This window comes from Vanellus vanellus (genome assembly GCF_965231255.1).
Source record: "Vanellus vanellus genome assembly, chromosome: 21".
NCBI lineage: Eukaryota > Metazoa > Chordata > Aves > Charadriiformes > Charadriidae > Vanellus > Vanellus vanellus.
Genome location: NC_138926.1, coordinates 2160266 through 2187958, shown reverse-complemented (window position 1 = coordinate 2187958; position 27693 = coordinate 2160266). Strand labels below are relative to the sequence as shown.

Below are 27693 nucleotides of genomic sequence, written 5' to 3'. Positions count from 1 at the left end.
CTGAACAACCACCCCTGGCCACCCACCCATCGCCACACGACTGTGCACACACGCTCTGCCCTGACCGTACCCACACATTTGGGTGCACTTGTGGGTCCGAACGGGCAGCAGTGATATGAGCATGAAGGGGTGATGCAAATGTGAAGGGGTGATGCGAGTGCCAAAGGTGGTTCGTATCGAGAGAAGCAGGGTGAAGGCAACTGGCCTGGTTTCAAGAAACATCGGTTTTTGGCAGGCCACTGTGGCTCCAGCTCAGGGCTGCATGCAGCCAGTGGCATTTTCCCGTGCAACTCCCTTTTACCCTTTGTGTTTTGGGGTTGGGATGCAAGCAGAAGTTGTGGTGGAGGCGCAGCAGCACCCAGCTTTGTGCTGGATGCTCTGATACCACCTCCCATCACCCCATGCCTCCCATCACCCTGCATCCCCCATCACCCCATATCCCCCATCACCCTGCATCCCATCAACCTGTACCACCATCACCCCGCATCCCCCATCACCCTGTACCCTGTACCCCCATCATCCTGCATCCCCCATCACCCTGTACCCTCCATCATCCCATATCCCCAATCAACCCATACCTTGTAACCCCCATCATCCTGCATCCCCCATCACCCTGTACCCTGTACCCCCATCATCCTGCATCCCTCATCACCCTGTACCCCCCCATCATCCCATATCCCCCATCAACCCATACCTTGTACCCCCCATCATCCTGCATCCCCCATCACCCTGTACCCTGTACCCCCCATCACCCTGTACCCTGTATCCCCATCATCCTGCATCCCCCATCATCCTGCATCCCCCATCACCCTGTACCCCCCGTCATCCTGCATCCCCCATCACCCCGTACCCCCCATCATCCTGCATCCCATCACCCTGTACCCCCATCACCCCCCATCCTCCATCCCCCCGGACTTCTCCCCTCCCGGGGCAGCGCCGGCTCCGCTCCCCGCGGCGCCGGGTGCCGGGGCCGCCTCCGGGGCGGGGGCAGGCGGGTCCCTCCCCGCCGCTGTCACCGCTCGGGGCCGGCCCAGCGCCCTCCCCTCGGCGGCTCAGCCCGGGCCGGGGCGGCGGCGGCGGCGGCGGGGGACGGGCGAGGCGGAGCGGCAGCGAGGGAGCGCGGAAGGGGCGGCGGAGGAGCGGAGCAGAGCAGGAGAGAGGAGCGAGGGAGCGCGGAAGGAAGGGAAGAGGAAAAGGAGGAGGAGAAGAAGGAGGAGGAGGAGGAGGGAGGGAGGCAGGCGTCCGGCCGCCGCTGCCCCGGGCGCCCCGCTCCGCGCCCGGCCGGGGCTCAGCAGCCGCCGCCGCCGCCGCCGCCGCCCCCCGGTCCCGGCGCGACGCCCCCGCGGCGCTGCCCCAGCCATGAAGGCGGCGGTGGACCTGACCATCATCAAGACGGAGAAGGTGGACATCGAGCTCTTCCCGTCCCCGGGTAAGCGCCCTGCCCACCCTTCCCCGTCCGTCCCCCCCTCCGCTCGCCGGGGAGCCCCGGGGGAGCCCTTCGCCCCCTTTTCCGCAGCGAGGGCGGCGGAGGAGGGGGAAATATCTGCCCGGAGAGGTTTTTTTGGGGGGCAGACGGTGTATTTGGGAAGGGAAAATGAATCTCACGCCCCAAGTTGCAGCGGAGCGGCGCCGCCCGGGCTCTGCCCGGCGCTGCCCCGGCTCTGCCCCGCAGCACCGCTGGGGGAAGGCGAAGTTGCTTTCCGAACAGTTTTAAGACTTTCCAGCTCCCCCCCCCCCCCCCCTTCCTCCCTCCCCTTCTCTTAAAAAACATCCCGCCGCCCCTCCAGCCTCCTTTTCTCATGCTTCTGGCATCCTTGCGGGGATGTGGGCAAGCACCTCCGCCTGGGAGGCAGGAGAGATGCGCTCGGATGGTTTTGGGGTGGTTTTTTTTTTTTTTTTTTATTTATGAGCTCCTGAGGACACCCGTGCCCTTTCCCGAGTGGGTGAGCGACCCTGGGGCAGGCAGCCCTGCACAAACTCCTTATCGGGGGTGGACGTTCCCTCCTCCTCCCCCATCCCTCGCTGGAAATGTCTTATGTGGTCCAAGCACTCCTGGTATTTGGGAAACAAAACTCCAGCCCGTACCTCCTGTAGATTTACCGCGTTTACCGCTGCTGCTTTGATTTCTCTCCCCAACCCCTTCTCTGGAGTTGGAGAAATGGGTGGAGAAAGGGTGCAGGAGCTATCAGGAGAGATAGCAACATGTTAGTGAAACGAGCCGTGTGGGGTTTTTTTGGTTTTTTTTTTTGTTTTTTTTCTGTAGTGATAAGTGTAGCTGCTGCTGGCTGTGGTTAATGCTAATAGTTGAGCCTTTACCATAAGAAGGGCTGTTGTTCCCATACTGATGTCGCCTGCCTGCCTGCTGACCCCAGACCCCCAACTGCTCTCTGCCTCCCTCGCTCAGCCGACGTAGAGGATGGGGTTTGGAGGGTCATCCCATTCCCCCGCCCCCCAGGGAAAAAACCCTTCTCTTTTTGGGTACAAGGGAGGGTGAAATGAGTCCTGTTGCTTCACCTCTCCCTGCTGTGATTCCCACTGGGCTGAAGTGGAGGTAGCTGGTTTTTGTGCGGCACCGGTGCGCTGAAGAAAATCAAATTCAAGATAGAGCCGCGCGTTTCTTCGCCAGTTAGCAAGTTTGCAGGAAACCCAGAAAGGGGGCTTAACTCCTGCCGGGCAGTATGATTTCAGGCTGCATGTGGGGAATAAAATGACAGCTGTCTGCTGGAGTGCAAGGGGGGCCAGAGCGGTGCAAGGGTTGATTCTCAGATTTAAAATAGATGCTTGTGTAGGATCAGCTTGTCTGCAGAGAGCTCCAGTAAGTCAGCGCAAGCCTGGGGGAGCTGCCACCGATGGGCTACACCGTGTGCTATGCGGGGAGAGTGTCTTTTGCGTGATCCATCTTCCCGCACTACCTGCACGTAGAGAGGACCCGGTTGCCGGTTAGAGCTATTTCGGTGCTCTGTGCCTCTGACAGCGAGGCTGAGCCTGGCTTTCAGGGGTGGGCTCTGAAGGGACAGGCTTCAAAATGCAATGGGAACGCTGTGGATGATTTTCCAAAGCGCCTATGCAGGTTAAATGAGAAGTTCTGGTAGAATTGAGGACCTATTTCCTAAAGCTTTGGTTAAAAGGATATTTACTGGAGCCTATATACCTTCAGGTTGCGAGGGTAGGCTGTTCGCTGGCAGGGGAGGAAAACAGGATAGGAAGAAGCACCTGGTCCATTGGGGCAGGGCTGGGGGGGATGTGTTTTTCAGTTCAGATTGAAGTATCTGTTTAAATTTACACATCTCCTGGCATGGGTGAGAGCATGTTGCAGAGGCATCTGTGTTGTTTAGGTGTTTTGAGCGTTGGATCAGTGGAATTGCCTTGTGCCTAAAGCAAGGACTCGGTGTTTTGCACTGAAGTTCATTTTCTTCTCTCCATGGAAGCTCTTTTGCAGCTTATGTCAGCAAGCCATTTTTAGAGTTGACCCAAAGTTTAAACTTTGGCAGGAAGAACGCTGAAAAACAAAAACCAAAAAGGTAAAAAAGAGCTGACTCTCTATCGCCTTCAGCTGCCGTTGCTTCTGTTTTGGTGGCTGCGCTAACACTGTGAGCCAAAAAGGTCAATGTTGTCAATTAGCTGGCTTAACCTCATTTCCCCTCTTAACTTTTTAGAGAACGCTGAAGCTTTCTTGCTTGGTCAGATTGATGTTGAGAGGGGGAGTATGGATGCTGCTAAGCTTAGGTTTCTGGGATACAGCAATGCCCTGTGTAGGGGACATAACTTGTCTCAACTCCTGGCTCTTTTGGACTGCAGTCTGAGGACTTCACTGCTCCCTGATGGCTCGTTCAGCCCTTGGTCATTGCTGAATCGGCCACCAAATGTGCCCGTTGCCCTTCTTTTCAAAATGGGCATTGGCCTGGCTGAGAAAGAGTCCAGCCCCTCATCCCTTTACATGCCAGCAAGCAGCAAAGCAGATCTGCTTCGCGGTATCCATAGGGTTAACCTTAGGCAGGGGAGAGTCGTTACAGGCATAGGTTTTCAATTGTGCAAGATGTTTAATGTGCCAGGTGCGTGATGCCCCGTAAAACTTCGAGATGCATTGGCCACACAGTACCGTCCCCTTCTCACTCCCCTGAAATCAAACCCTGCTCCAGCCCACATGTTCAGGCAGCCTCTGCGTGTAAAAGTTAGATGGGATTTGTAGTGTGTCCAAAGGGTTTAAAAATAACCTGAAAGGGATGTGAAGTTGTACAAAGCTTCCAAAGCCAAATTCCCCCCTGCTGTTGCCAGCAAGAACGTGTGAGTGAGATGAGTAGGTCAGGAGCCAAAAAACCACTGTGGTGGGCTTCTCCTTTCGTATACAAGTTGTACGTGCGTGGGTTTTCATTGGAAGGATCTGATAGAATAAATGACAGCATCAGTTTTGATTGCTGCTATGTGACTGATCCACCAATGGGTTGCTGGGACTTAGTTTACCGGCTTTTTTTTTTTTTTTCAAACGTTTGGGTAAAAACCCAAACCATGCAAAAATCCACCCTGATGGGAACTTAACCTTGTGATGACTGGTAAACACTGCCCTCCGCAAATCAGTTTGTTTCCTCCAGTTCTGCAAAGCTCTGTTTGCTCTCTGTGGGCAGAGTTAAAAAGCGGCTCCGCAGCCTTTGCTGGAAGCTGGCAGTGTGGAATTGGGGATGCGAGCACTGAGAGGTAACGGCATTTTTTGCTAATGAAGCTGCTGACTTGCTGTCCCCGGGGTGTTCCACAAGGTACGGTAGAAGGGCTGTAATGGTGATGCTGGGCATCACTGGAGAGGCTGAGATGCTGGGCTCCTTGTCCTCCTGCATCCGCTCCCCTCTTGCTTCCTTTCTCTGGAGGTGCGTTGCGGGCGCCGTGGTGGATTTGTTCCTGCCTGGCATGAAAAGAGGAATTGGTCTGCGCATACGCGACGTAGAAATCCTGACTGCCGGGGGGATGGAAGGACCCCGCGCGTTTCGGCGCTTCCCATGCCTACCCCAAGGACAGCTGGGAGACAGGCGCGTTGTTTCCATTGGCCTGTGTGTGGGTGGCATCTCAGGGGGTATTTTTATCTGGCAAGAGCCTTTCCCTCTCTTTAGGGTTTGGGACAACGTTGGGTCAGGCCTGAAGCAAGATTTCTCCTGCTGTGGTTGCTGTGGGGTACGGGGAAGCGGGCAGCTTCTGTGCAGTGTATATTCGGATGTAGGACCTGCCCGAATCACGCCTCTTCCCCTTCCCATAGCCAGGTCAATCTTGTCTTTTTGTCCTTTGCTTTCATTTTCAATGCAGGCAAATAAGGGAGTTTGCATTTAAAGCGAGTCTTTTGGCGGCTGCGTACCCTCCTCTGCAGTGTCTCGCTGCAGGGAAAGGGCAAAGTGCTTTACCAGCCTGGACATGTCTTCATTACCGTCATAGGATGGGTTCCTTCATCCTTCCCTCTGCCTTGTCTAGGGAGGGCAAGTTTCCAGCTGTACCTTCGCTCCCGGGTCCTTATATCTGCGCACAGAATGGGGTCACAACAGGTTCATTCAAGGGAATGGATTTGCTGAGTTAGTTGGGGATAAAAGGAGTGCACAGGGACTTGGAACACCTCTTCCAAAAAGGCTCCTGCGTTATCCTTACAAAGCACTTGGACTCCAGGCTGGTCCCTACAGCTGTGTCAGCTGCTGGGTGACTCAGTTTCCCTGCTGCTGTTTGGGAGATTGGTCTTGTCGGTGGCTCGCATGGTGACGTTTTCACGTGTGGGATGAACCAGAGCAGCAAAACACCACCATTTCCCTCTCTGCTCAGCGACGTCCTCTATCCATTCCTCTGCATCAGTTGCACTGGAAGAGCGTTTGCCGGTCCTCCCTGGCACGGGCTGCGCGCACACAAAATGCCAGAGTGTTTGCCCGGAAAGCCAGCAAAGCCCGGGGAATGGAAACGAGCACTGAAAGGGGATTTCAGGGCTGCAGAGGACTGCATCTGGCACCCTCCCGAATGCTTTTGCCTCTGCGTTACCGTCATAGGTGAGAGCTCGGCTTTGGCTGTGGATTGCTCTGTTTGGGCATGAATCCATCAGCCAACAAGGGCGAGACTCTAATAAATCTGAGGGCTTTGGGCTCCTTTCGCATTTTCGATGCTGATTGCCTGTGGAGGAGGTGAGAATTTGAACTGAAAAAGAGCAATTATCTTTCTATGCACTTACAAAATGCCCATTACTGTGGTATCCAGCCAGGATGGGGGAATGAGAGTTTCTCAGGAGGGAGGGGACTGTCTGCACCCGGCTGCCACCAGCTTCAGCTTTTTTAGTGTCAACTTCTGTCTACTTAAGAGACAAAGCTATGAAAAGAAGTGGAAAGAGGGCAGCTCCGTAGACCCTTTCCTTCAGGGATACACCGACTAAACCCCATCCCCGCCTACAGCGTTTTTAACCTGGGTACAGGGAGTGAGATTTCCAGGAAAGAGGAGCAAAGCCCCATTCCTTCCACTTTTTCATCATGAACTCCCCAAAGCATTTAACAACTGTGTAATTACAGTGTTGTTACATGAAGTGGATGCTAATTTGCCATGTAATTACAGCGTGCCATGCTTTGATAGGCCTTATAAAATGAAGGGATAACACAGTCTTATGCTGGAATGCTGCGTCCGAGCTCTCCAAAGCAAGCTGACAGGCACGGCGTATGCCATCCCGCTCTCCCAAATCCATAGCAGATTGCTGGCAGGGAGGCGGCAAGTGGCTGGGAGCCTGCGCGCTCTCCGACGGAGTCTGTGGCACACTGCGTTGTACCAGGGGAAGCAGCTTTTGGGTGAAAAAGCAGCGACCGCATCCTCCTGAATGCATCCCTGCCGCGTGGCTGAGCTGGGGGGGCAGCAGGGACTGGGTTTTAGGGTGCAAAGGTTGTCCTGTGGTTAGACCTTGGGATGATAGTTTGATGCTGGAGGCAAAAATGGAAGGTGGTTTGGTGTTCTTCACTGGTTGCTGTTTCGGTGAGAGCAGATACACTTGAGGAAGAGGTAGGTGTGAATGAGACCAGTCTTGCCTGAATACAGTTTAGGGATGTACACTTGCAAATGGCTATTTTCGGTTGTGGTACTGGTATCAGCTGGGATTTTGGGGAAGAAAGGAACAAATCCAGGTGGATTTGTCCCAGACAAGGAAAGAGGGTCTTTTCCTTTTTGCGCTGTCAGCTGGTCCATTCCTGGGCACGAGGTGAGCAAATTACATGGCTTAGGAGAGCATTGCTGCCCCTGGAAGGGATCCAAAGGATGGAGCTGCTGTCATCTTCCAGGCTTACAAATTTTGCTTAAGGGAAGACCTGTGCTTAGTAGGATACTTCCAGGGGACTAATTGAAGTGAAGAAGGAGGGAATGATCATTATGTGAGCATTAAAATGCCCCTGGAGCCAGGGATTGACTCTTCGTTGCACTGAGAGGTTTGGGGGATCCCCATGGAAACTGGGATCCTCCTTATGGGTGCAAGATCATCCCTCTGGAAGTCAAGACCTGACTCCCCAGGTTGACTTCTTGGCTGTGAGCCACCGGCCGGTTTATGGCTTGTCCAAATCAGCGTAGCTCCACTGAAGTCGGGGATATGTCCTCTGATCCAGCATAAAGCCTCACCGCTGCAGAAGCCAGTGGGACAAATCTGTAGCTGATAGAAACTGTACAGCTGTCTCGCAGCCAAAAATTGGGCCTGCACCCCCCCCCTTTTTTTTTTTTTAACGTGCGACATAGTTATGCATCTCAACTCTTTTGTTCCTCTTCCGTGACTAAGCTGCTCGCTGCCTGCGTTTTGTTTTTTGGGTTTTTTTTTTCCTTTTTTTTTTTTTTCTTCATTGTGTAGTTTATAATCTTCCAACTAGATACAGAAAAAAATTTGCTGGCAGTGCTGGCCAAGAAGGCTCTGGTTTCCCTGGCGTCAGGCCATGCTTACATCTCCAGTCAAAATACTGCTGGTTAAACAATAAATATTTATTGATTCTCCTACAAGCTCCTACATTTTTCCCAGGTGCTGTGGAATTTGAGGCTGGGGGGGGGGATGACTACACACCACTTGAGTCCTGCTGATGGCAAAATTGCTAGATGGCTCCGGAGATAACGGTTCTCTAATGGTCTCGGATGCAAAGGTGACCCTTGCAAAACTGGGCTCAGTCCTGTTGTATGATCCCACACATTCATCCCGTAGATCTGCTCTTTTCTGACCCTCTCAACTTCCCCAGGTTTGAGGATTTGTGCCTGTGAGTGCTGCAGGCTTTGGTGGTAATTATGTGAAGATGTGCAAATCTGCACGTCGCTTTACCTGCCTGAATATCTCCTTGAACACGGGTGGGACTTGCATCCTTGGGGGGTGATCCATACTGCCATGTCGGGTCCAGAGAGATGGCAAAAAAAAAAAAAAAAAAAAAAAAAAAATCAGGATGGTTTCAGTTTAGAATTTGGTGAAAAGGCTCAGCTTTCCTATCTAGATTGTAGACACCCGCCGGATCTGAAAGCGTGTAACATTAACGGGCTGCAAATGTTTGCATGCAAAGCCTGAGCTTCTGCAAGGCTGCGTGTGTTTAGATGAAGGCAAAGCTCTTGGCGCTTGCGTTCAGAAGAGCTCTACGCTGTTCTGGTCCCTTGTTGAATGTGGTGGGCGGCTCACCGTAACTTTTGCCTTCGTTCGCCCTGGATGGGGGCAAACCCTGAGCTCTCCACCGTTGCTCACCTCTTTCTGAACTGTGAGGTGAAACTGCACATTTGTGTTGAGGTTTTGGGGTTGTTTTTTCCACTCAACTGGCAAAAATCTGAGACCTGCTTTGCTGCTTTGCTCTCCCGGGAACAGCATCAAATCATCGGGGCAACATCTGTGCAAGCAGGACCAGGCAGGCGATATGTTTTTCCCCATCGCCTCCCTTGGTATTGCTGTCCATGCACAATTTTTTCGGTGTGCCTTGAATCTCTGGCGATGCCTGGATCCCTCTGTCCGGTCACTCGCTCTGTGCCCTGCGCAGGTGGACCTCATGGTCGCAAGAAGCCGGGATGCTGCGCTGGTCCCACATCTAGTTCTTGTAGCCACTCAGCCTGTGGATAAATATAACCCACCAGAAAAATATTACAAACGCAAGGAAGAACTAACAGCTTTCTTTCCCAGAGAGGAAAATCCCCTCCTTTCTGTGGTTCCCTCTGGTTTGGGAATGAGAGGTGTGTGGGTGGCAGCCCTCGGTGTGGATTAGGATGTGCAAAGTCACAGGACTCCTGTCCAGGTCTGAGCTGGTCGAGCTCTGGGGCTGTAATTCCCATCTCCGTCATCTCATGGCTGGTGCTGGACACAGCAGCAATCCCTTGCTCCAGCAATCCTCTGCTTTCCACCTTTTTTGCCCGTGTTAAACCTTTCCTATAAAGCCAGAAGAAGCAGAGACCTCCATCTGGGGTGGCTGGTGCAGAAAACCAGGCTACAAGTGTCTGGTGGGCTGAGCCATGCTGAGCCATGCCAGCTCAGCATCCCCCAGCACCCTGGGTGGGTTTGCAGGAGGGTTTGCTCTCCTGTAGGACGTGGCTGTGTGTAAGGAAACCTTTCCCGCTGAAGACCGTGTTGCTGGGGTGGCTGTGGAGCTGCAGGCCGGCTCCTTACCCCAGCTAAGCGTTCAGGGCTTGTTAGTGAACGAAATGCGTTTTCTTACACGGAGGGGATTTTAAATTGGCTCCACATGGATTATGTACGTTGTCGCACTTTCCCGGAGGGTGATGGCATGAGTAGGAATGTGGGTTTGATGAAAGAAGCCAGACACTGAGTCAAAAGCGGAGCGGCTCCCCCCGCGCTCCCCTCTCCGTGCCCCTTCTCTCCCCCCCATCTCATTTCAAATATTTGACGTGATTCCAAGGCATTCTTCACATGGCTGGTGGGGAGCGCAGGAGAAGCCAGCCAGTGGGACTTTGCTTTTTTATTTTTTTAATGCAGCATGCTTTTGGGGCCTCTGACCCCAAAAGATGTTGAAGAAAGGCTTGATGAGACCTGGTTTCAGGGGAAACTGAGGCATGGTTGCTGCAGCAGGGACATGGGAGCATCCCCAGCCCCGTGCTCCAGGTCTCCCTCTACTTGCAGTATTTAGGTTTTCTTACGGTCTGTGTTAAGCCGTACTGCACCTCTCTGTCTCCTCCGCAGCACCAGGAAGGCCAGGACCAATCTGCCTCTCGGGATTTCCAGTTTGGGTGTACTGGTTGACTCCGATTTGGGCTGGGAGCTAGACTGGGGGGCAGGCAAATGGCTCAGGCCTGCGTCCCTGCAGGAACCCAGTGTCCTGCATGGTGGGATGAGGGTTGTGTGTCCTCATGGTGGCTGAAATCCTGGGCTGTGATTTCCACTGGGATGCTGCCTCTTTTGGGATGTGCTTGGAGGTCTCCGGATGAAAACTGCTGACTAAGGGAAAGCTGCTGATGATATTGCAGCCAGTAGACCCCAGAAACTGGAGCTGCACACTGGGAAGTGCTTTGGGGTTTGTTTTCTGTTGCTTTTTTTTTTTCTCTCCCTCCCCCCCGTCAGCATCATCTATCACAATAATAAAAATGTGGCTTTTTGACCCACATGAAAGTTTTTTTTTTTCATAGGTGTCTTCATGTGTTTGTGCAAAACCACTTAATTTTGGTCAGTGTTCTGGAAGCAGCAAGGGTGTTTTTGGTGTTTTTTTTTTTTTTTTTACCTTTTAGTTTTGAGAAATTGTTTACTGAAACCTGAACCATCAGAAGAAACAACTTGCAAAAGCTGAGTACTCCTGGCTTTTTCCAATGGAAAATTAAAAAAAGATGTAGTGGAACACGTGAAATTTGGGTCTTTTTTTTTTTTTTTTTTCTCCTTCTTTTTTTGCACATTATTGTTAGAAGCGGTTTTAAAACATGATGCCAAGTGCTTTCTCTTTTAAAATGCTCAAGGCATGTTACCCAACCACTCCATCTCTCCAGACCGCTTTGTGAGGTCAGTAAACGTAATTCCTCCTTGTTTGCAGCTGGAGGTGGGGAAAAACTCATTTTCTTGATCCCCAGCGTCAGCCGCAGGCAGCGGATGAGTCCGGCAGGTTGGTAACAACACCGTGGCTCCCCATCCCGTGGCGTTTCCCGGACCCGTCCTTTTTGAAGGGATATGGTGAAATTTGGGCTTGATGTCAGAGGGCTGTCCCCAGTTCTGAGAAGCCCGGTGCCGCCGTGGTGCTGGGAAAGTTTCGCTTTCCAGTGTCAGCAGTGGGGTTTCGGAGCTGTCACGGTAGCCGTGGCCCCGGTGGGGTGGTTAGTCACTGGGGCTGGTTTCCATCCCCTTTAAGCGGCTCCAGATTTGAAGCTGGCTCTAAAGCTTGAGACTTGAAAGGCTCCGGCCGTGCGCCTGGTTTGCCTTCGAGCTGGATGACTCTCGCGCGTTCCTGCTTTCAAACGGCCGAGCCCGGAGCAGCCGGGGCCATATGGATCCTATAGAGTGACCTGGTTGCCCGTCAGAAGGGCGTAATGTCAACAGGGCTCGGAGGGAAGGGGGCTGGGCAGGGAGCAGGGGGCTGCCCTGGCTCTGAGCTGGTCCCAGGCTAGTCCAACGCTCTCGCCGCTAGCCCAAGCCGTTTGGCATCTTCAGGCTGTGCTTGTGGGCTGCCTCTTCCTTGGCTTCCCCGGGAGTTTGCTGGCTGCCGGTCCCGAGTGCTCATTGAAAGCCGGAGTTAGGCCTAAAAAAATTTTAAATAAATAAGGAAAAAAAAAAAAAAGGAAAAGGAAAAGGTGGGGGGGGGGGGAGGAAAAAAAAAAACAGAGAAAAAGAAGAAAAGCAAAGGGGAGGGATAGTGTGCCTTTAAACAGCTGTGCGCCAGCGTGTGTGACTGCGTTCGCTAATCTGGTGACTAATTCGGTGCAGCAAAGCCAGCTGCCAAACCGGGCCACGTCCCTGGCCGAAGGCTCCAGGAGTCATCGGGTCCCCTCCCTCCTTTTATCCCGCGCCCCACCAGGGCGCCATCCCCCCTCCCCCCCCCCCCCCCCCCCCCCCCCCCAGTCACCCCACCACTCCCCATGGCAATTTATTTACTCATCTGGAGGGCACAGCCCCGGCGGTCTCTTGACTCAGCAGTCCGGGGCCGATGGGAGCCGCGGGAGCAAATTCCAGGCAAGAAATAATCTCATGACTTGTCTCGGAAAAGATTGCTCCGAAAAGATCCCCTAACGGTCACGGAGTGCTCCATGCCCGCCCCTCCGGCAGAGCCCTGACGACGCTCCCGATTTCCCAACCTCGGGGAGCTGGGGCAGCCAGCCAAGGCAGCCCGGGGGGACTCGTTGGACCTTCTGTGGGAAAAGAGGGGTGGATTTGGAGACGGGGGCAGCACGGGGGCCCCGGAGCCGGTGCCTGTCCCCCCGTAGGGCACAGGGATGTGGGGACCTTGCCAGGGCAGGGAGCCCAGAGCTTGGGCTTGTGTGGATTTTTGGATGATTCCTTCTTTTTCTTCCCCCGCTTTCCAGGGAGGGCTTTAAACTTCCTTTGTTCCCGGGCAATTTCAGTTCTTCCATCAGGGTTTTTGCTTGGGCACTGGCATTACCTTCAGCAGGGCTGGTGCCGTGGATGACTTCCGAATCATATTTATGCTTTTGTACCCTGTTGGCTTTTTGTCATCCTACGTGTTTCTCTCACCCTGCCCGTTCATCCCCACCTCCTCCCCATCCAGAGTCACTTGAGTCTCATCTCCTTTTGAAGGCACTTTGGGAGGTCTGAGCCCATGCCCACTGCCTTCCCACGGGCGCTGGGAGTGGGGTGGGATTAGACCAGGTTGGGAATCAAGGATTTTTGCAAACCTGCGTTTTTCTGGGAGGAAGGCTGGCCCCATGGGCTCTCCTACCTTCTTCTCAACCGGGATCAAGGCTCGGGAGCACGCAGCTCCTGGGGCTGTGACCACAGGGACACGGGGCTCTGCGGGCATCCTGCCTATCTGGAAGGGTGCCCGTCCACCGTGGCGGCCGTGCTGCCTTTTGAGGTGAAGATGCCTGTGGAGAGGAACCAGCCTGTGGCTCCCGTTCCCCGTACACTTACTGGTTTCACCCCCTAAGCAGCAGGAGCTTAGGGCTGAGCTGTGAAGGGCAATGGGGAGGCTCACACCCCCGAGCCACCCACCCAGCGCCCTGCCGAAGCTCCTCCAAGCTCGTTATGGTCTGTGGAGGATTCCCGGAGTTCCTGGTGAAGGCTCCCAGCTCCCGAGTCGCCGAATGACACCCCCTCCACCCCCTCCTCCATTTACGTCTCCTCCTAATGGCCTCTTGGCCTGAGCAGCCGAATTCAATCAGCCCTTTCACCATCTGCTCCCAGGCACTTCTGCCGGGGAAGGCTCGGGGCCAGAGAGGCTGTAATTCCTTAATAGCTTCCGGATGCTGCGCTCGGGGTGGATGCGAGGGCTGCGAGTGTCTCAGCCTCTCTCCCCCCAGCCTTCGCTGAGGTTTCCAAGCTCGGGCTTCCTCTGGGCAAATCCAAGCACCTCCAGCCGCTCTGATTTATCCCTGCCCGCCCTTCGATCTCCCGTCTCTCCAGGCTGAGGCCAATAGGTGACATAATCCCGTCTTGGACAGCCCTTGGCTCTGGGATGGGGATGACCGAAGCTGATGGGGCAGCCCAGTTCATCTTTGGCCGCCTTCCCCGGCTCACTCCCACCTTCTTCATCTTCCCAGGGCTTTGTTTGGCCCAATCTCTTCCTGGTGGGAAGTTTCCTAGAAGTTGGAGCTGGAAAAAAAGACCTTCCCGGGGTCATTTGGGAAAACCTTTGCTCTCCTGCCTGGGATGCTTGATAACCTGGATGTTGCACAGTGTAGCCTGGAAGGGGCAAAGCCCAGGAGCTCGGTGCTTGCCCTGGTTTTCAGGAGAGCAGTGCTGTTCCCTGACCCGACATCTGAAACACGACTCGGGAAAGAGATGGAGGAGGCTTAACCTCGGGGCTCTTTGTCTGCCTGTTGTGCTTGGGAAGATCCTCTTGTTCTTTGCCTTTGTTTCTTTGTCTGCTTAAAAATAAGTAACACCAGGAGAATCATTCCTCGGATGAAATTAAGAGGTTTGGTTCCCGGATTTCTCCCAGGACCCTTTCTGGTCTCCATTGCTGGAGGAGCTGGGCGGTTTGGTTCACTCTCTGGGGACAGAGAGATGAAACAGCGTTGGGCTGGCAAGCAGCATGCAAGGATGGCCTTGTCCCTTGTCCCCTTCTGGCCCCAAGGCCGATGTGAAGCTGACCCTCGTTCTCCTTGCCCCGGTGACACCTTTGCTTGCCCGGCTTTCAGCCCAGCCGGCAAAATCCTCCCCCGTTTGTGGCTGCCGGGGTCTGCTGCTGTGCAAAGCGCGTCTGTCTCAGGGCTGGTGGGTGGAACCTTTCAATGTGCGATGGGTGTAGAGTGCGTGTGGCTCGTGTTCGTGGGCTGGGATGTGGATGGTGCTCACAGAGGTGTCATCTGGTGGCATTAGTGGAGTCACAGCCCTGGGGAACCGAGGAGATGGGGCTGGCTCAGGTGGCAAAGCAAAGAGAGCAGGTCCTTTGCTTCGAGCATCTTTCGCCTCTTCTTTTCAGTTGGTTCTTTCTCCCCTCCTGTTAAATGGTACTGTGCTGAGAGATGCAGATAGCGCAGGGACAATGCCTGGAGAGTGTAGTGGATATTGTGAGCTACGTTGGTTTTGATTGGAGCCGCAGGGGGCTGTTGTGTGTATTTGTGAGCCACTGGAGGGGAGGAAGGATACCTTCAGAGAGGAGAGGTCAAAGTACTTGCAAGTGCAAGTCTTCGGTGGCAGTAAATCCAGTGATGCAAAGTAAATCCCTGTCTAGCGCAGGGGAGTTAGAGGTATGCGGATCGTTACGCTACCTGCCATCTCTTGGCGGCTGCTAGCAGAGTTTACTATTTGCTCTAAGGAGTTATAAATAATTTTGTTGATTAAAGTGATTGATTATCCGTGGTCTAATATTATTTAGTCAGAACAAACAGTGCTGAGATTTACCAGCCGCACTCTGACCTCCCAACCCTGATCTGTTTGCAAAAGCCTGTGCAATTATTTGTTTGATTTCAAAGCTAAATACCCTAATCTCTCCTCTTCTCCTTCAGTAACTGCAAAGACAGCTGGGCAGCTTGGCCTGATAAGGGAGGACAGACCTGGAGTCCTCGTGTGCAGTGGCGGGTCCCTGGGCAGGAAGGGACAAGGTGGTGAGATGAGGACCTGGTGGTCACCAAATGAGGACAGGGTAAAGCTCTCAGGCTGCTTCTCCTCCTCCACGTGTACTTGCCTTGCTCATCGAGTGCTGCCTGCGCTTCCTGGGCAGAGCCAAAACACTCCCTGCTGTATGAAGAAAAAAAAAAAAAAAGATGCTATCAAAAGCCTAATATTTGAAGAAGGGCTTTCTCTGGGTAAGGGTGCGGCGGCAATCCCTCTGCAGTCCATGGGGGATGTGATACGCTGCAACTTGCACCCTCCCATTGAGCAATCGGACGCGGTTTATCGCCGCCTTGGCTGTATGTCTGGCTGGCGTTGCCCTGAAGGGAAGGGTTGGCCAAGGGAGGCTGCGGAGGTGGGGATGGGACGGGCGGCAGGAATCTGCAGCTGCGAAGCGATGTGGCAAGCTTCGCCCCCGTACCGCGCTGCCCCGGGGCAGCCTGTGCGCTCGGGAGGTGACCCGGAGCTGCCGAGCCTCCCTTCCTCGTCACCGGCTCAGTTCCTTCTGCATCATTGGTTTCATGCTCTCCGCAACATGCGGAGATGTCCTGGGCTTGAGGAATGCCGTAGGAATATCTGTGGGCATCTTCCACTCATGACTGATGGGTGCTTCTGGTGTGTGGACACCACCACCGTGTCTCCACAGCAGGTCCAGCCCTTCCAGCTCTAACAAACATTCTTGGTTTATGAATGAGAGAGCTGGTGAGTGGAGGAGAGTGCCTTTGATGTGGAGGGAGATATTTTGGGGGTTGAACATCATCCTAGCCTGAGGGCACTTCAGACTGTGTCCTGCCATGTGGTACCCTCGTGTCTGGCGTGACGTGACATTGATTCAGCCCCGGGGGCAAGGGCTAAGGCCAGGACACAGAGAGATCAGTTTATGCAGGACTTGGGCTGAAAGTCAAGTGAAGGTTGGGGAATTCCTTGGGACGGATGGATTGGAGGCGTTTGGCTGACCATCTGCATGGCTAATCCCTTCCCGAGGCAAGGAGAATTGAGGCTCCTTTTTAGGATCAGTGGGCTCCCAGCAGCAGGGACATCTGTGGAGTCCGTCTACATCAGAAATGTGTCATATCGTGGTGACAGGCAGCACAAATAATTGGGTTTTCATTCTGGGCACGGAGTCACTTCACGTGGCCATGGATATGCAATGAAACTATCCTGAGCCGTGAGGTCATGTGTAGCAGCTTACAAAATGTGTTGGCACAGCGTGTTCCTCAGGTGTGTTTGAGCCGACTTGGAGGGGCCGGGATCTCTTTGTGGGGTGATGAAAGAACTCAGCATAGCTGAAGGTTCCTTGGCCCTTCTCCCTGCTGCAAGGGGACAGCCCTGCCAAGAGATCTCAGCCTTCCCTTTTCACACTTCTGATCCTGACAGCATCTTCCTCGCACAATGTACTGCCGATTAACCTCAACCCGGCCTTGCAAAATCTCCGCTCTCTCTTTTCTGGGAGACTGTCGCACGTGGTTTGGCAGCCCTGTCCTTCCCCAGAACAAGCAGCTGGAGACATTGGAGCTGAGTGTCCATTAAGTGCTTGTCCGTATCCCTGGATGATGAAGGAGATTAATATCTGGAGGAGAGAGTGAGGGCATCTTTGGATAGAGAAATCCTCAGTCTGAATCGCTTGGGTGTGATTACAGCAGCACCTTGCTAGCATCCCACGTGTGCTTTAGCATCCCAGGGTGAATCTGTGTCAGAGTACTGGGATGCATCCTTCTGTAGGGATAAATCCTCTGGTCACATACATCACTTCTTCACTGAAAATGCCGGTAATGGCATCATCAGCCAGAGATTTGAGGTGAGAACAGCAGAAGTCCTGGTTTTAACCTGGCGGGAAAGAAATGGATGTTCTCGGGGATGGTGGGAAGCGCTGGGTGTGGACAACCTGGACCACTCCTCCTTGGAGTGCTGGAGCCCAGCTGTGGGTTTGCTTTGGGAGGGCTCAGGCCGTCCTCTTGTGGCTGTGGAAAGCTCCAGGGTGGTGAAGCCGGCACGACTGGCCTTGCAGGGCTTCCAGCCCAGCCCGAAGAGAGCGAGGAATTTCAAGAGGCTTCTGGTCCCAGGCGTGAGCCAGTTGAATACCTCGGGCACCCTTCCAAGAAGCAAATGAATATCTAGTTGTTTGTTCGGTGGGGATCGTTGGGTTTTTGTAGTTTTTTTTTTTTCTTTCTTTTTTTTTTTTGTGTTGCTGTTGAGCAATTTGAGCTTCGCTGGTGAGACTTGGGGTGTGAGGAGCTGCGTTTTAGCCGCTTGTTTGCAGAGGAGCATCTCCAGGAGCTGGAGCACTGATGCGGGGCAGCTGACACGGGCATGACCTGGACTTGGCTATTTACACTTGACCTCCTTTCAGTCGGGGCTGGGTGTCCATTACAGGCTTTGCTGAGCCCACCCCACGCTCCTATTAGCGCGTGTGTGCCTGTGCATGGGGATTAGAGCTCTTTAACAGCGCGGTTAGCGGGGATTAGAGCGAATTATCACCGGGGAAGCATGTCTCACAGGTTTGCGCCGGGCAGGGAGTGTCCTCCCAGCCCTGCTAAGGAAGGACCGAAGGCAAACAAGGCTGAAAGCGAGATGCTAATCCTATCTTCAGAGGGGACACCCTGGCTCACGTGATGTTCCATTGGAAAAGCGGGCGGGTGAAGGGTGGTAAGACCATTGCAAGAAGAACCTTCGATTCCCGAGCAGGAGTGGTTTGGGCACATGGAGGCTGTTCCTCGCTGACTCTGCGGTGGCTGTAGCCCCCCAGTCTGGCTCTCTCCAGAGCACTGACCTGTGAGCTCAGCCACCGCACGGGTTTTGCACGGGTTTCATTAACCCTGGACTCTGCCATCCAGGCTTGCACAAGTTTTTAGTTGCGATGCTGTTAAATCTAAAGCGACAGAAACCGTTTCGAAGCTGATTCAAGAGTGTTTGCCTTTGCGGGGGGGGATACTTGTGTTGAGTTAATGGCAGTGCTGGAGCTAAACCTCACCGACATCGTAGCACAGCCCAACCTCTGCTGTTGCTTCGTCTTGATGGAAAAATCTTTTTGGTGACTGCTTTGCATAGTTTTGATGAGTGTTGTTAAAGCATGGCCACGTTCCCTAACCTCAGAGGTGGCCGCATCTCCCCGGTGCTCGCTTTTATCCATCTGTGCTCCTTCCAGCAGCTGAGATGGGGTGGACAGAGCGAAGCCCTCCACCGAGGGAAGCCCCGCTTCGAGTTGCGGCGGGAAGATGAACCATAGGTCCTGTCCCTGCCTGCTGAGGCTGGGGAAACTTTCCCGTAATCGCAGCCAGCGTTGACTCAAGCCCTGTGGTTTTGCTTAGCTTCGGTCCAGGGTTTTCTCTAGCGCTTCTTTCCCTCCTCTCCCCCACAAAAGCCGAGGAGGACCGAGCGAGCTGACCACCAGGCTGCAGTTCCCCTGCGAGCTCCTGGGACTGCAGGGGATCCCGCTTTCCCAGGATCTCCGTCCAACACCCACATTATAAAGCCGGGAGAGAGAGAGGGAGCGGAAAGGAGCCTGAACGAGGGTGGCAGGGAGGCTGGGAGGGCAAAGCCTGTGACTTTGCTAGCATGGGGACAGGAGCATCCTTTCACCTGCCGGTGCTGCTGCCTGATGCGAGATACCCAGAGCCAAAACAAATGCTCCGTGTCCAGTTTTCCTCACGGCCCACCCTGAGCATCCTCTCCTAGCAAGCTTGTACCCATGCAAAGGGATCTGCGTTTTACAAAGGGGTGAAGCAATTTCCCCCAAAGCTGGAGGCCAAGCAGAGCATCCTGATATCTCACCCTCATCTTAACCTTTTCCCTTCCTCGCTCCCTGTGATGCTCTAAGTGCCCAAAGTCCAAACTTGGAAGAAATGCTTTTATTTGCACTTAGGGAAGACAGTTTTTAGGCCCTTTATTTAGGGGAAGAGCTCGCCCCCATGACACACCGCATCTCCATAAGAAAGCTACTGAATGCCGGAAGAAAGCCGGCTTTGTTGTGCTTTTTGCAGCGCTAAGCAGTGTGGGCTTTCGGTTTCCTCTCTTGTTTTTCTCTTGAAGCCCAGCTTTCATCTCAGAATATTTATTTTTCACTGCTTGAAGGATGAAAAAAAAAAAAAAGGCCTTATTTTTCTTTTTCTTTTTTTTCTTTTTTGAAAGAAATATATTTATTTTAAATTAAAATAGCAAACGTCTGTGCCTTTTGTGCCATTCCTTGCAGAGGGAAGCAGGGCCGGTCTCTGGCAAGTTGCTGCAGGAAGAGGAATCAAATCTCCCCTCCATTCTCCTCTCCCTCTCTCCCCCTGTCCTGTCCCCGCATCCCCAGCAAATGCCTCTCTCGGTGCTCGCCCCTTCTCCCCATCCGTCCTTGCTTCCCAGATTTCCCTCTGTTCCCTTTTTTTTTCCAGCTTTCTGTCCCTCTTTGCCTTTCCCCCCTTAATTTTGCTGCCCTTTCGGTCCGAGGAGCCCTAATTGGAACAGGCCGGCTCTTCTCCTGCTTCCTGCGTGGGAGTGAGAGGCAACGCTTGTGAAAACAGTTCAAAAGTGCAGACAAATTTTTGCCTAATCCTGCCTAAATAACAGGGGGCTCAGCCAGGGTTATTTGCCCGAGCATCCCTGCTCCAGAGCGGGGGGCACCTGGGAAAGGCAAAACTGCCCCAGGGGGAGTGGAGGTGGTGGTGGTGGAAACCTGAGATGGGGAAGATGATGCCTCCACGGTGCCCGAGCTGCTTCGTCAGGGAGCGTGGGAAGGGTCTCAGCTCCCGGTCCCCCCCCCTTCCCCAGCCTCCTCTTATCCTGAGAAAGGTTTCTCAGCTGCTGAACCCTGCCAGCTGCGGGATGTTGGGAAATCTGCCGTGTTTCGGCTTCCACCATCCCTAACTCTGCCCCTAGTTTTGGTCCTCATGAAGGTCCTCGTGAAGGTTGGGATGGGATAGAGGGGGCTCGGTGTGGTGGGAGGGACGAGCAGTGTTGGACTTGGTATGGGGATGGAGATGGGGGAGTTGTGGGGCTTGGTGGTCACGGGCTCCCCGTGGGCACATGGGAAGAGGGTAGGAGAGCAAACCCATGTCCCTCCTTGCAGATCCTCAGAGAAACTCTTGCTCCATCGCAGACATCCAGCAGTGGGGGGATGTCCCGGACCGTGGACACCTCAAGGTGGGGCAGCACTGGTGGCTGTCGTGTATGGGGACTCAGAGGAGGATCTCAGCTAGCTCAGGGCTCAAGGGCTGAGATCTTTTGAGGGAGACAAATTCTTGCAGCCCTTGGATGCGCAGGCCCAGAGAGATGATTTTTTCTTGACTCTCTGCAAATGATCTGGTTTGAAACCAACACGCGTCTTCTCCCAAACTTGTCCCCGTGCCTCTTTCAAGTCACCAAAGGGCCTGAAATCCTCACGCTATCAGCGTGCTGCAGGGTTACTCTCAGGCCTGGGAAGGGGGGGACGAGGAGGCAGGGCAGGGAGCGGGCTTTTACCTGAGACAACAGCGTGTTGGGTTCCTGACCTTGGTGTCCATCCATCAGAGCAAGGGCAGAAGGAGGCCGCCGGGTCAGATGGCGCCACTCTGACCCACCGTACATCCATTTATTGGCAGGCTACCGGGTAAAATAGCGGGGACCAGACAAGGACACACTGTGGCTTTTGATGGGAAAAAAAGTGAGTGGCTGAGGGGAGCTTTAAAGAGGCATTGACCCCGAGTGGAAACCGGGGTGAAAAATGACTTTGCTCCCATCCTCCTGCTCAGAGCATCTTTTTTTTCCTTTACTGCCATTTATTTTGCTTACGCAATCAGATGCTAATGCTTTGGCGTGCAGCGGAGCCGCTTGCATTTTAAGGTCAAAATCCCGAAAGTTTGTAAATTGTAGTCCTTTAAAAAGATCAGATGCGTAGAAATAGTTTATACATGCGGAGCCTGGTGAGAGCGGAGTGGGAATTTGGCTGGGAGATGAACTCGGTGATGTTGGCCTCTTTGTCCATTTGCCAGTGGGTTTTTTTCTCCCAAGCTCCACGTCTGTCGGTGCCCACTAGGACATGTGGGGCGGTGGGTTTGGGGCAGATCTCCTGTATAGGGATGCAGCGCTGGCTCTCGGTAATGTTGGAGCTGTTATTATCCTCTTGTCTTCCCAAAGTCCCGTCCCCAGGGACGTCAGGGAGCTGGAGGAAAAATAGGGGTCTTGTTTTAAGAATTGAGCCCCCAGATCCCTCCTCGCTTTGGAAAGCTGCAGCCAGATGAATAGATGTCTCTCTCTGCCTTCCCACCGTGCAAGGCAAATGACTTATCTCTGCTCTACAGATGCTGGAGATGCTGGTGACATAATTTTCCAGAGCGACTGCGAGTCCTGGTAGTATTTAAGAATCAAACCATAACACCCTGCCCGGTCTCCCAGGAGGAAAATCAAATGCAGTTCCCTGTCAGTGCAGCGGCAGCAAGAGGGAGGACATGGCATCTAGGCAGCGAACTGCACGTGGCAGCCGCGTCGATGAGGCTTTAATGGGCGTCGTAAAAACGACACAGCGAACCCAGGCTGGGATGCAACGCCGTGGTCGCCTGGCCCCCGCTGCTGTGCTTGCTTTTCGGCTTAAACCCCCGACGTTTCTAAACCGAGCTTAGGTGTACCAGCTGGCTTCGGTGCTGGCTAATGCTCCATCCCATACATTTCTTCCGAGCCCGCCTGCGCGCACGCGTGCATGCGTGTGTGTACTTTGTGGACGGCCGGAGGTACACAAAAGGAGACGTTTTATTTGTGGAAGAGTTGATTAAAATCTTGGAAACAGGTTTCAGATGGCAGTGAAAGCTGAAACCGGGGGGGGGGGGGGGGGGAGCTGAGCCAGGGTTGCTTTTGTTACCGAAATTCTGCTTGGCTCTGACCTTTAGGCATCCCAAACTGAAGGCAAAGGTCTGCGGGTGCTGGAGGACATCACCAGGGCTCCGTTCTGCTCTCTGGGAAGTAACTCCCCTGCTCCCAGGAAAGTTGCATCGGACAGAGCCGGGTAAAGCCCATCACGCTTCCCGGACACTCGGAGATTAACCAAGAAAATCATATTTAAGTAAATTCAGTATCTCAAAACCATCAGAGGCAGAATTTAGGTTAAAAACTGTCCGTCCCTCCCGTCTCTTTGAGGTCACACGGCTAAAACTTGTCCACAAACACGTATGCGGAGCTTTACAAACACGTTTACTTTTACACGTGTGAGCTTTTCTATAGATGTGGGACACTGCTGACTAAAATAAGGCTTCTGCAAGCGTTAGCAGGCTTGGGGCTTTTGGGCTGTTTTCTCTTCTGAAGAAATGTTAACTAGTAGCTACAGTAGAACAGGAAAAAAAAGTAGATGATGTTTCAATCCTAAATCTGCCGAGTACAACGTATTTTGAAGGAGAGGCCTTGAAATGCACGTTTTGGTTTACTTTGGTGTTTAAATAGAAACCCTCCTCTGGCACTTTGCTTTTTAAACTTTTTTTTTTTTTTTTTTAAATTGGAAAATAGACTGTTTGCTTCTCCGATGACCTCTCCCTGGGAATCACTTTTAAGTCTTCCCTGTTTTGACATGTTTGTGCAGAGCTCAGTGTTCACCTTACTAAACTGAAACCTTATCCCCCGCTACTGAAAAATTGATTCGCTGTATGTACCCAACCCCATGGATCCTGCAGGAGAAAACGGGGGGGATTGGGGATAGGGACTCGCTTGTATTGCAGAGATAAAAATACGTTTTTGCACGCACCTCACCTTGCCCTGCTGCTTTTTGTGGCGTGCTTTAAGGAGGTCATCTCCGCACAGGTTTTTGTGAGTGATTCAGTGTAAAAATTGGGGTTAGAAACATTTTCTTAGCCTAACTCTGACTCATCTTCCCATCGCAGCCGGGAGCAGTGAACTGCCGTTTAACCAGCCGGCGGAGGGGAGCGGATTCCTGGGTGGTCCCTGTAACCACAGAGCACAGAAAGCAAAGCATTAAAATGTAACATGAGGATGAAGGGAAAGGGGCACCGAACCACTTTCTCCCAGTGTTATCTCAAAGCAGCAGATGGAGAACAGAGATAGCGAGGGTGGCTGCTCATTTTTCCGTGCCCTCTCCAGCCAAATCCAGTAAATAATGAAGTGTAATTTGCCAAATAGCCTTTAAATGTATTATTTGCTTTCAAAGGTCCCGATATTTCCACCGTGGCAGGGAATCCTTGATTTATGTGGTGGGGTTAGGGGGAGGAATCACATCCTAAGAGGCTCAGTGATGGGGATTCTACTAGTCCTACCTGAGCGAAGAGTTGTGCAAATCATTACGTGAGTGCCTTTAGAGAGAGGGAGTGATTTTGCATGATGTCTTTTATTTGGGGACAATAGGGAGAAGGTCCAAAGATGGGAGACAGACAAGTGGTTCTGTTTGGTTTGGCGGTGGAATTGCATTTGCCGCATCCAGCTGATGATTTGGGGGGATGCTTTGCAGCGTGGTCAACCTCACCCCGTGCTGCAGAACTGCACGTGGATGCTTATTGACCCAACCCCCAGATTCCCACTTGCGAAAAAACCGAACGTTGTGTTGTTTGGACTTTAAATGATGCCTGCGAGTTCGGCTGTGGAGGACTTGAGTGGAGCGGGAAGCCCAGACTGGGTCAGACTGGAAAGCAGTGGTGTTGCATGGGCTGCCCATGCTCGGTGGCTGCAGTGCTGTCTCCAGCCCTGACTCACTGTTGCATTAGGGATGCACTCAACGTTGCTTGAAAGAAGCACTCACCAGCGTTTTGTAGGTATAACGGCTTATTAAATCAGAGCCGAAATTAACTTAGAGCAATAGTAAGCCGAGGTGGTTGGGATTTCCACAAAACAGAGAATTCTTTGACTTTTGGTGTCTACACCCAGACATTCATGAAAACAGCAAAAGAGCTTGCGCGTAGTGTCATTTTTCCACTGAGAACAGTTTTCATTGAAAAATTTCCAATAGGCTACAGTGCTAAAGCGGCCTCAGGTGGAAGATTTACACATGAGACCGATAAAGTTCAGTCATTGGAGATGGTGGTTGTACGAGGCTTTCCTTCTCTTCAAAAGATGTTTTTCAGGAATGCTTAAAATATATGAAAAAGAGCCAAACCTTTATTCAGATCAAGGAGGTTTGGGTTTTGGTTTTTATTTTTAAACGGTTACTTTTGTTTATGAAACTCTTTGGCTACAAATATCTGCCTCCTTCCAAATAAATTAGAAAAAGGGAAGAGCTTTGCTTCTCACCAGGACTTACTCCAAGGCCCGGCTCTTGGCTTGGCCCCGCTCTCTCCCATGGGGGCGGCTGAGCATTGTTCGGTGACTCACCCCGAATCGCGTCGCTCCACGCTATGGGCTGCGCGTGATGTAACTCTGTGCTAATGTGGGATTTTCCAGCTCTTTGTTTTCCCTCCCTCCTCGAATGGGTTTTCTGCCGGTTCTTCATCCTGCCTCAGCCTGCTGTCAGCTTACTTTTTCCAGGATTGCCTGCGAATCTTTAAAATTAATTTTTTCCTTCTGCTTTTCTTTGGATTGGAATGCCCAAAGCTGGAGTGGTAGTTCAGAGATGCTTTTCTCCCCGCTTTCTTGTTCACCTTGGCGTAGGACTCTTTACCTTCATTGGCGTCTGGGGCTGCTCAGCTGTCTCCCAGACTCCAGACGCCACCGGGGGTGATGAAGCCCAGCAGGCTGATGTCTGGAGAGGTCTTTGTTATCACCGTCAAATTTCCAGTAGCGCATTCATGGTTGGCTTGTAAGAAGACCATGTCAAGTGCCTTACCAGACATGGCTTCTTTATGCCCTTTAAGTACAGGCTTCTTATAAGCACATGATTCTTTTTCTCGTATTTAAGAAGCCTGTTCATGGCTTTGTAGGATTTGGGTGTAGGCCTAGAGGGTCCGAGTATGAAAATTTGAGAAGAAAGAAAGTTTTCTCTGTTTTTCTGACAATTTGATGACCAGCACGACTCCTGTCGTCTTTCCCAGTCCCATGTCCTTATGGCCGTTTTTCTCTCCTTCTTTTTTTCAGATATGGAATGTGCGGATGTGCCTTTATTAACTCCCAGCAGCAAAGAAATGATGTCTCAGGCATTGAAAGCCACCTTCAGCGGCTTTGCCAAAGAGCAACAGCGGCTGGGAATCCCCAAAGGTAAGACGTGGCTTCCCAGTGAGCAGCTGGGGCAGACACAGAGATCGTGTCCTCCCACCTTTCTCCACATCTGCCATCTCTTTTGTTGATTCTCTTCAGGTAGTATTGCCTTGTCTCTTGGCAGCTTCAGCTGGAAACATCTGGACACACAGGCAAAACCTTTCAGTACTCCTTCCACACTACACCTGTCTGACAGATTGTGCCTGTCTGTCCTGCTGACATCTGCTGGATGACCTCTTTTGCAGCTTGGGGGATCTGCTTCTTTTGGAGGCAGCTCCAGGACTTCTATTTACAAGTCATCTCCGCAATACGTAGAAGCAGTGGGGACCCTTTACAGGAGACTGATAACAGGGAGAAATTAAGTGAAATAGAGAAAAGGGTGGGAGAAAGGGTCAGAGAAAGGGTGGAATTGTTAAAAGTCCCAAACAAATCCAAAGCTCGTTCCTTGTGTGAAATAGGGCTGATCCAAACTGTAGGTATGGTGTTCCACCACGTTTCACCCTTATGCCAGTGGACTGTCAGTCTCTATGGGATGAAACTCTGCGGGTATTTATCCACTGGGACAGCTGTAGTGCTGTTTGTGTCCTGTTTTCCTGGGGAAATGGCTTGGGGTTGCTCATTCATGGGTCTCTTCTACAATCCCTTGGTGCAGATCCCCAGCAGTGGACGGAGACGCACGTGCGGGACTGGGTGATGTGGGCGGTGAACGAGTTTAGCCTGAAGGGAGTGGATTTCCAGAAGTTTTGCATGAACGGAGCTGCCCTCTGCGCCTTGGGCAAGGAGCGCTTCCTGGAGCTAGCGCCTGACTTTGTGGGAGATATCCTTTGGGAACATCTGGAGATCTTACAGAAAGGTGAGTCCTGGAGTCTCCGGGGTGAATGGCTCACGCCATCCTGGCTGGCCTGATTTTGAGTCTTTCCGAAGACCTTGGCTGGCAGCCTGGCCACGTGATGAGGTGTTCACCTTAGGCTTTGATCCCAAGAAAAGCAGCTTTCGAAGCCCAATTTCCCAGTAGGATTTCAAACAGGCATCCCAACCGGCAGCGGGCAATGCAAATCCTGGTGCTGCTTGAAAGAGGAAGGGTGTTTGCGCCGGCCGCTTGGCGGGAATCTACAGCGGGCAGTGTCACTCCGCCTGCCTGGAAACCATGGTGGGATTTTCCAAATCATTATTCCTCAGCTCGTTCAGCTCCCGTTGTGAATTTTACTACTTCCTCTGGCAGAACTGGATATAACAATACCACCAAAATCCCACCCTAATTTCCCAGTTGTGATTGGAAGCCGCTTTTCTTTGTTTCACGTCCCAAAAGGTGTAATGGCATTTTATTAAGAGCGGCTGTGTGCCCCACAGGAGAAGCCATCTCTGCCAGTCCCCGCGTGACAGCAGTCCAGGGCATTAATTTTCAATGACTGGGGACACACATGTTGATTTTGGGGTGTTGATTTTTCATAGCGTCTGGATTGCCCAAGCAACACTTAACGGTTTCTAAATGGTTTCTAAAGGGCGGGTGAAGAGCTTCACGCCTTCAACCGAGCCACAAGCCGGGGCAGCGGCAAATCTGGACTCTGTCTCTAGCTCGGTTTTACGCAGAGCTATTTGCTTTCCTGGAATATTCCTTGCGCTGTCATACCGACCCTGCGTGCTTCCCAGCGGGCCTCTGCTGGTAGCAGGAAGGGGAGGGGGAGCAAAGTTATGCCTTCCAGGAAGCCATTGACAAATGGATGTTAATTGCTGATTACTAATTTTACTGCTACCTGCGGTTTGCAGAAGGTAAACACGGCTCTTCCCAGGGTCTGGGTAGGACAGGCTGTTTTTCTGCTCTTTGACTCTATATCTGTTTTCTTCTTCTCGTTTTGCATAATTTTTATTGAGTGCTTATATCAACAGCAAGCAGTTTAACCAAACAAAGCAAAATGTTGCGGTCATTCCAGTTTCTCCATGCTATGAGCCATAGCTTATAACGTAGCTATGCCTTCCCCGCAACCCTTCTTCCTTCATTCGGTTGGGCTGTAACCCGCTGGAGAGGGGTACGAAGTGCTGCAGGCATCAGAGCTGGGTTTGCAGCTCCTTCCCGCAGATTCCCCAAGGCATGGCGATGAACTCGGCGCTGGAGTTTCACAGTGAAGTAGGGATCACGTTTCCTTATAGCGTTGACACACGTGGGCGTTAGGATGCTGCAGTCCCGAGGATGCGAAAGGCCTGAGACAGAGAGGAGCTTTTGCAAAGGCACTGGAAGTCTTGGTGCCCGTTGCAGCTTTTCTTGCGAAAGGACGAGAAAGAATAAAGCCGAATTTCTTTGTTTCAACACTGTTGGTGTAGCCCTGGGAACCAAGCCGTCTCCATTCTGTGTTCAGTTTTACTTGTGACTTTGTCACCTCTTGCACAAGCTATCGGAGCCTTAGCTTCTATGGGGGGTTCTTTACGCATTTCCCAGAAGGCCAATATCTGTGAAGTATTTA

The 27693-nt window shown here is 52.6% G+C and overlaps 1 protein-coding gene across 3 annotated transcripts in view; it reads left to right on the top strand.

Annotated features, from left to right (window-relative positions):
* Positions 1–27693, top strand: part of ETS1 (ETS proto-oncogene 1, transcription factor) — a gene marked incomplete at its 5' end in the record, with an annotated part of 74626 nt that overhangs the window by 28941 nt on the left and 17992 nt on the right. For 2 of the 3 annotated variants that reach the window (XM_082493931.1, XM_082493930.1), the window contains 3 exons: positions 1334–1429; positions 25115–25234; positions 25887–26087. In XM_082493931.1, the coding sequence (XP_082350057.1) occupies positions 1360–1429; positions 25115–25234; positions 25887–26087 (391 nt within the window). Of the gene's footprint in view, positions 1–1333; positions 1430–25114; positions 25235–25886; positions 26088–27693 lie in introns of those variants that run through there. The other variant, XM_082493929.1, reaches the window with a different exon arrangement.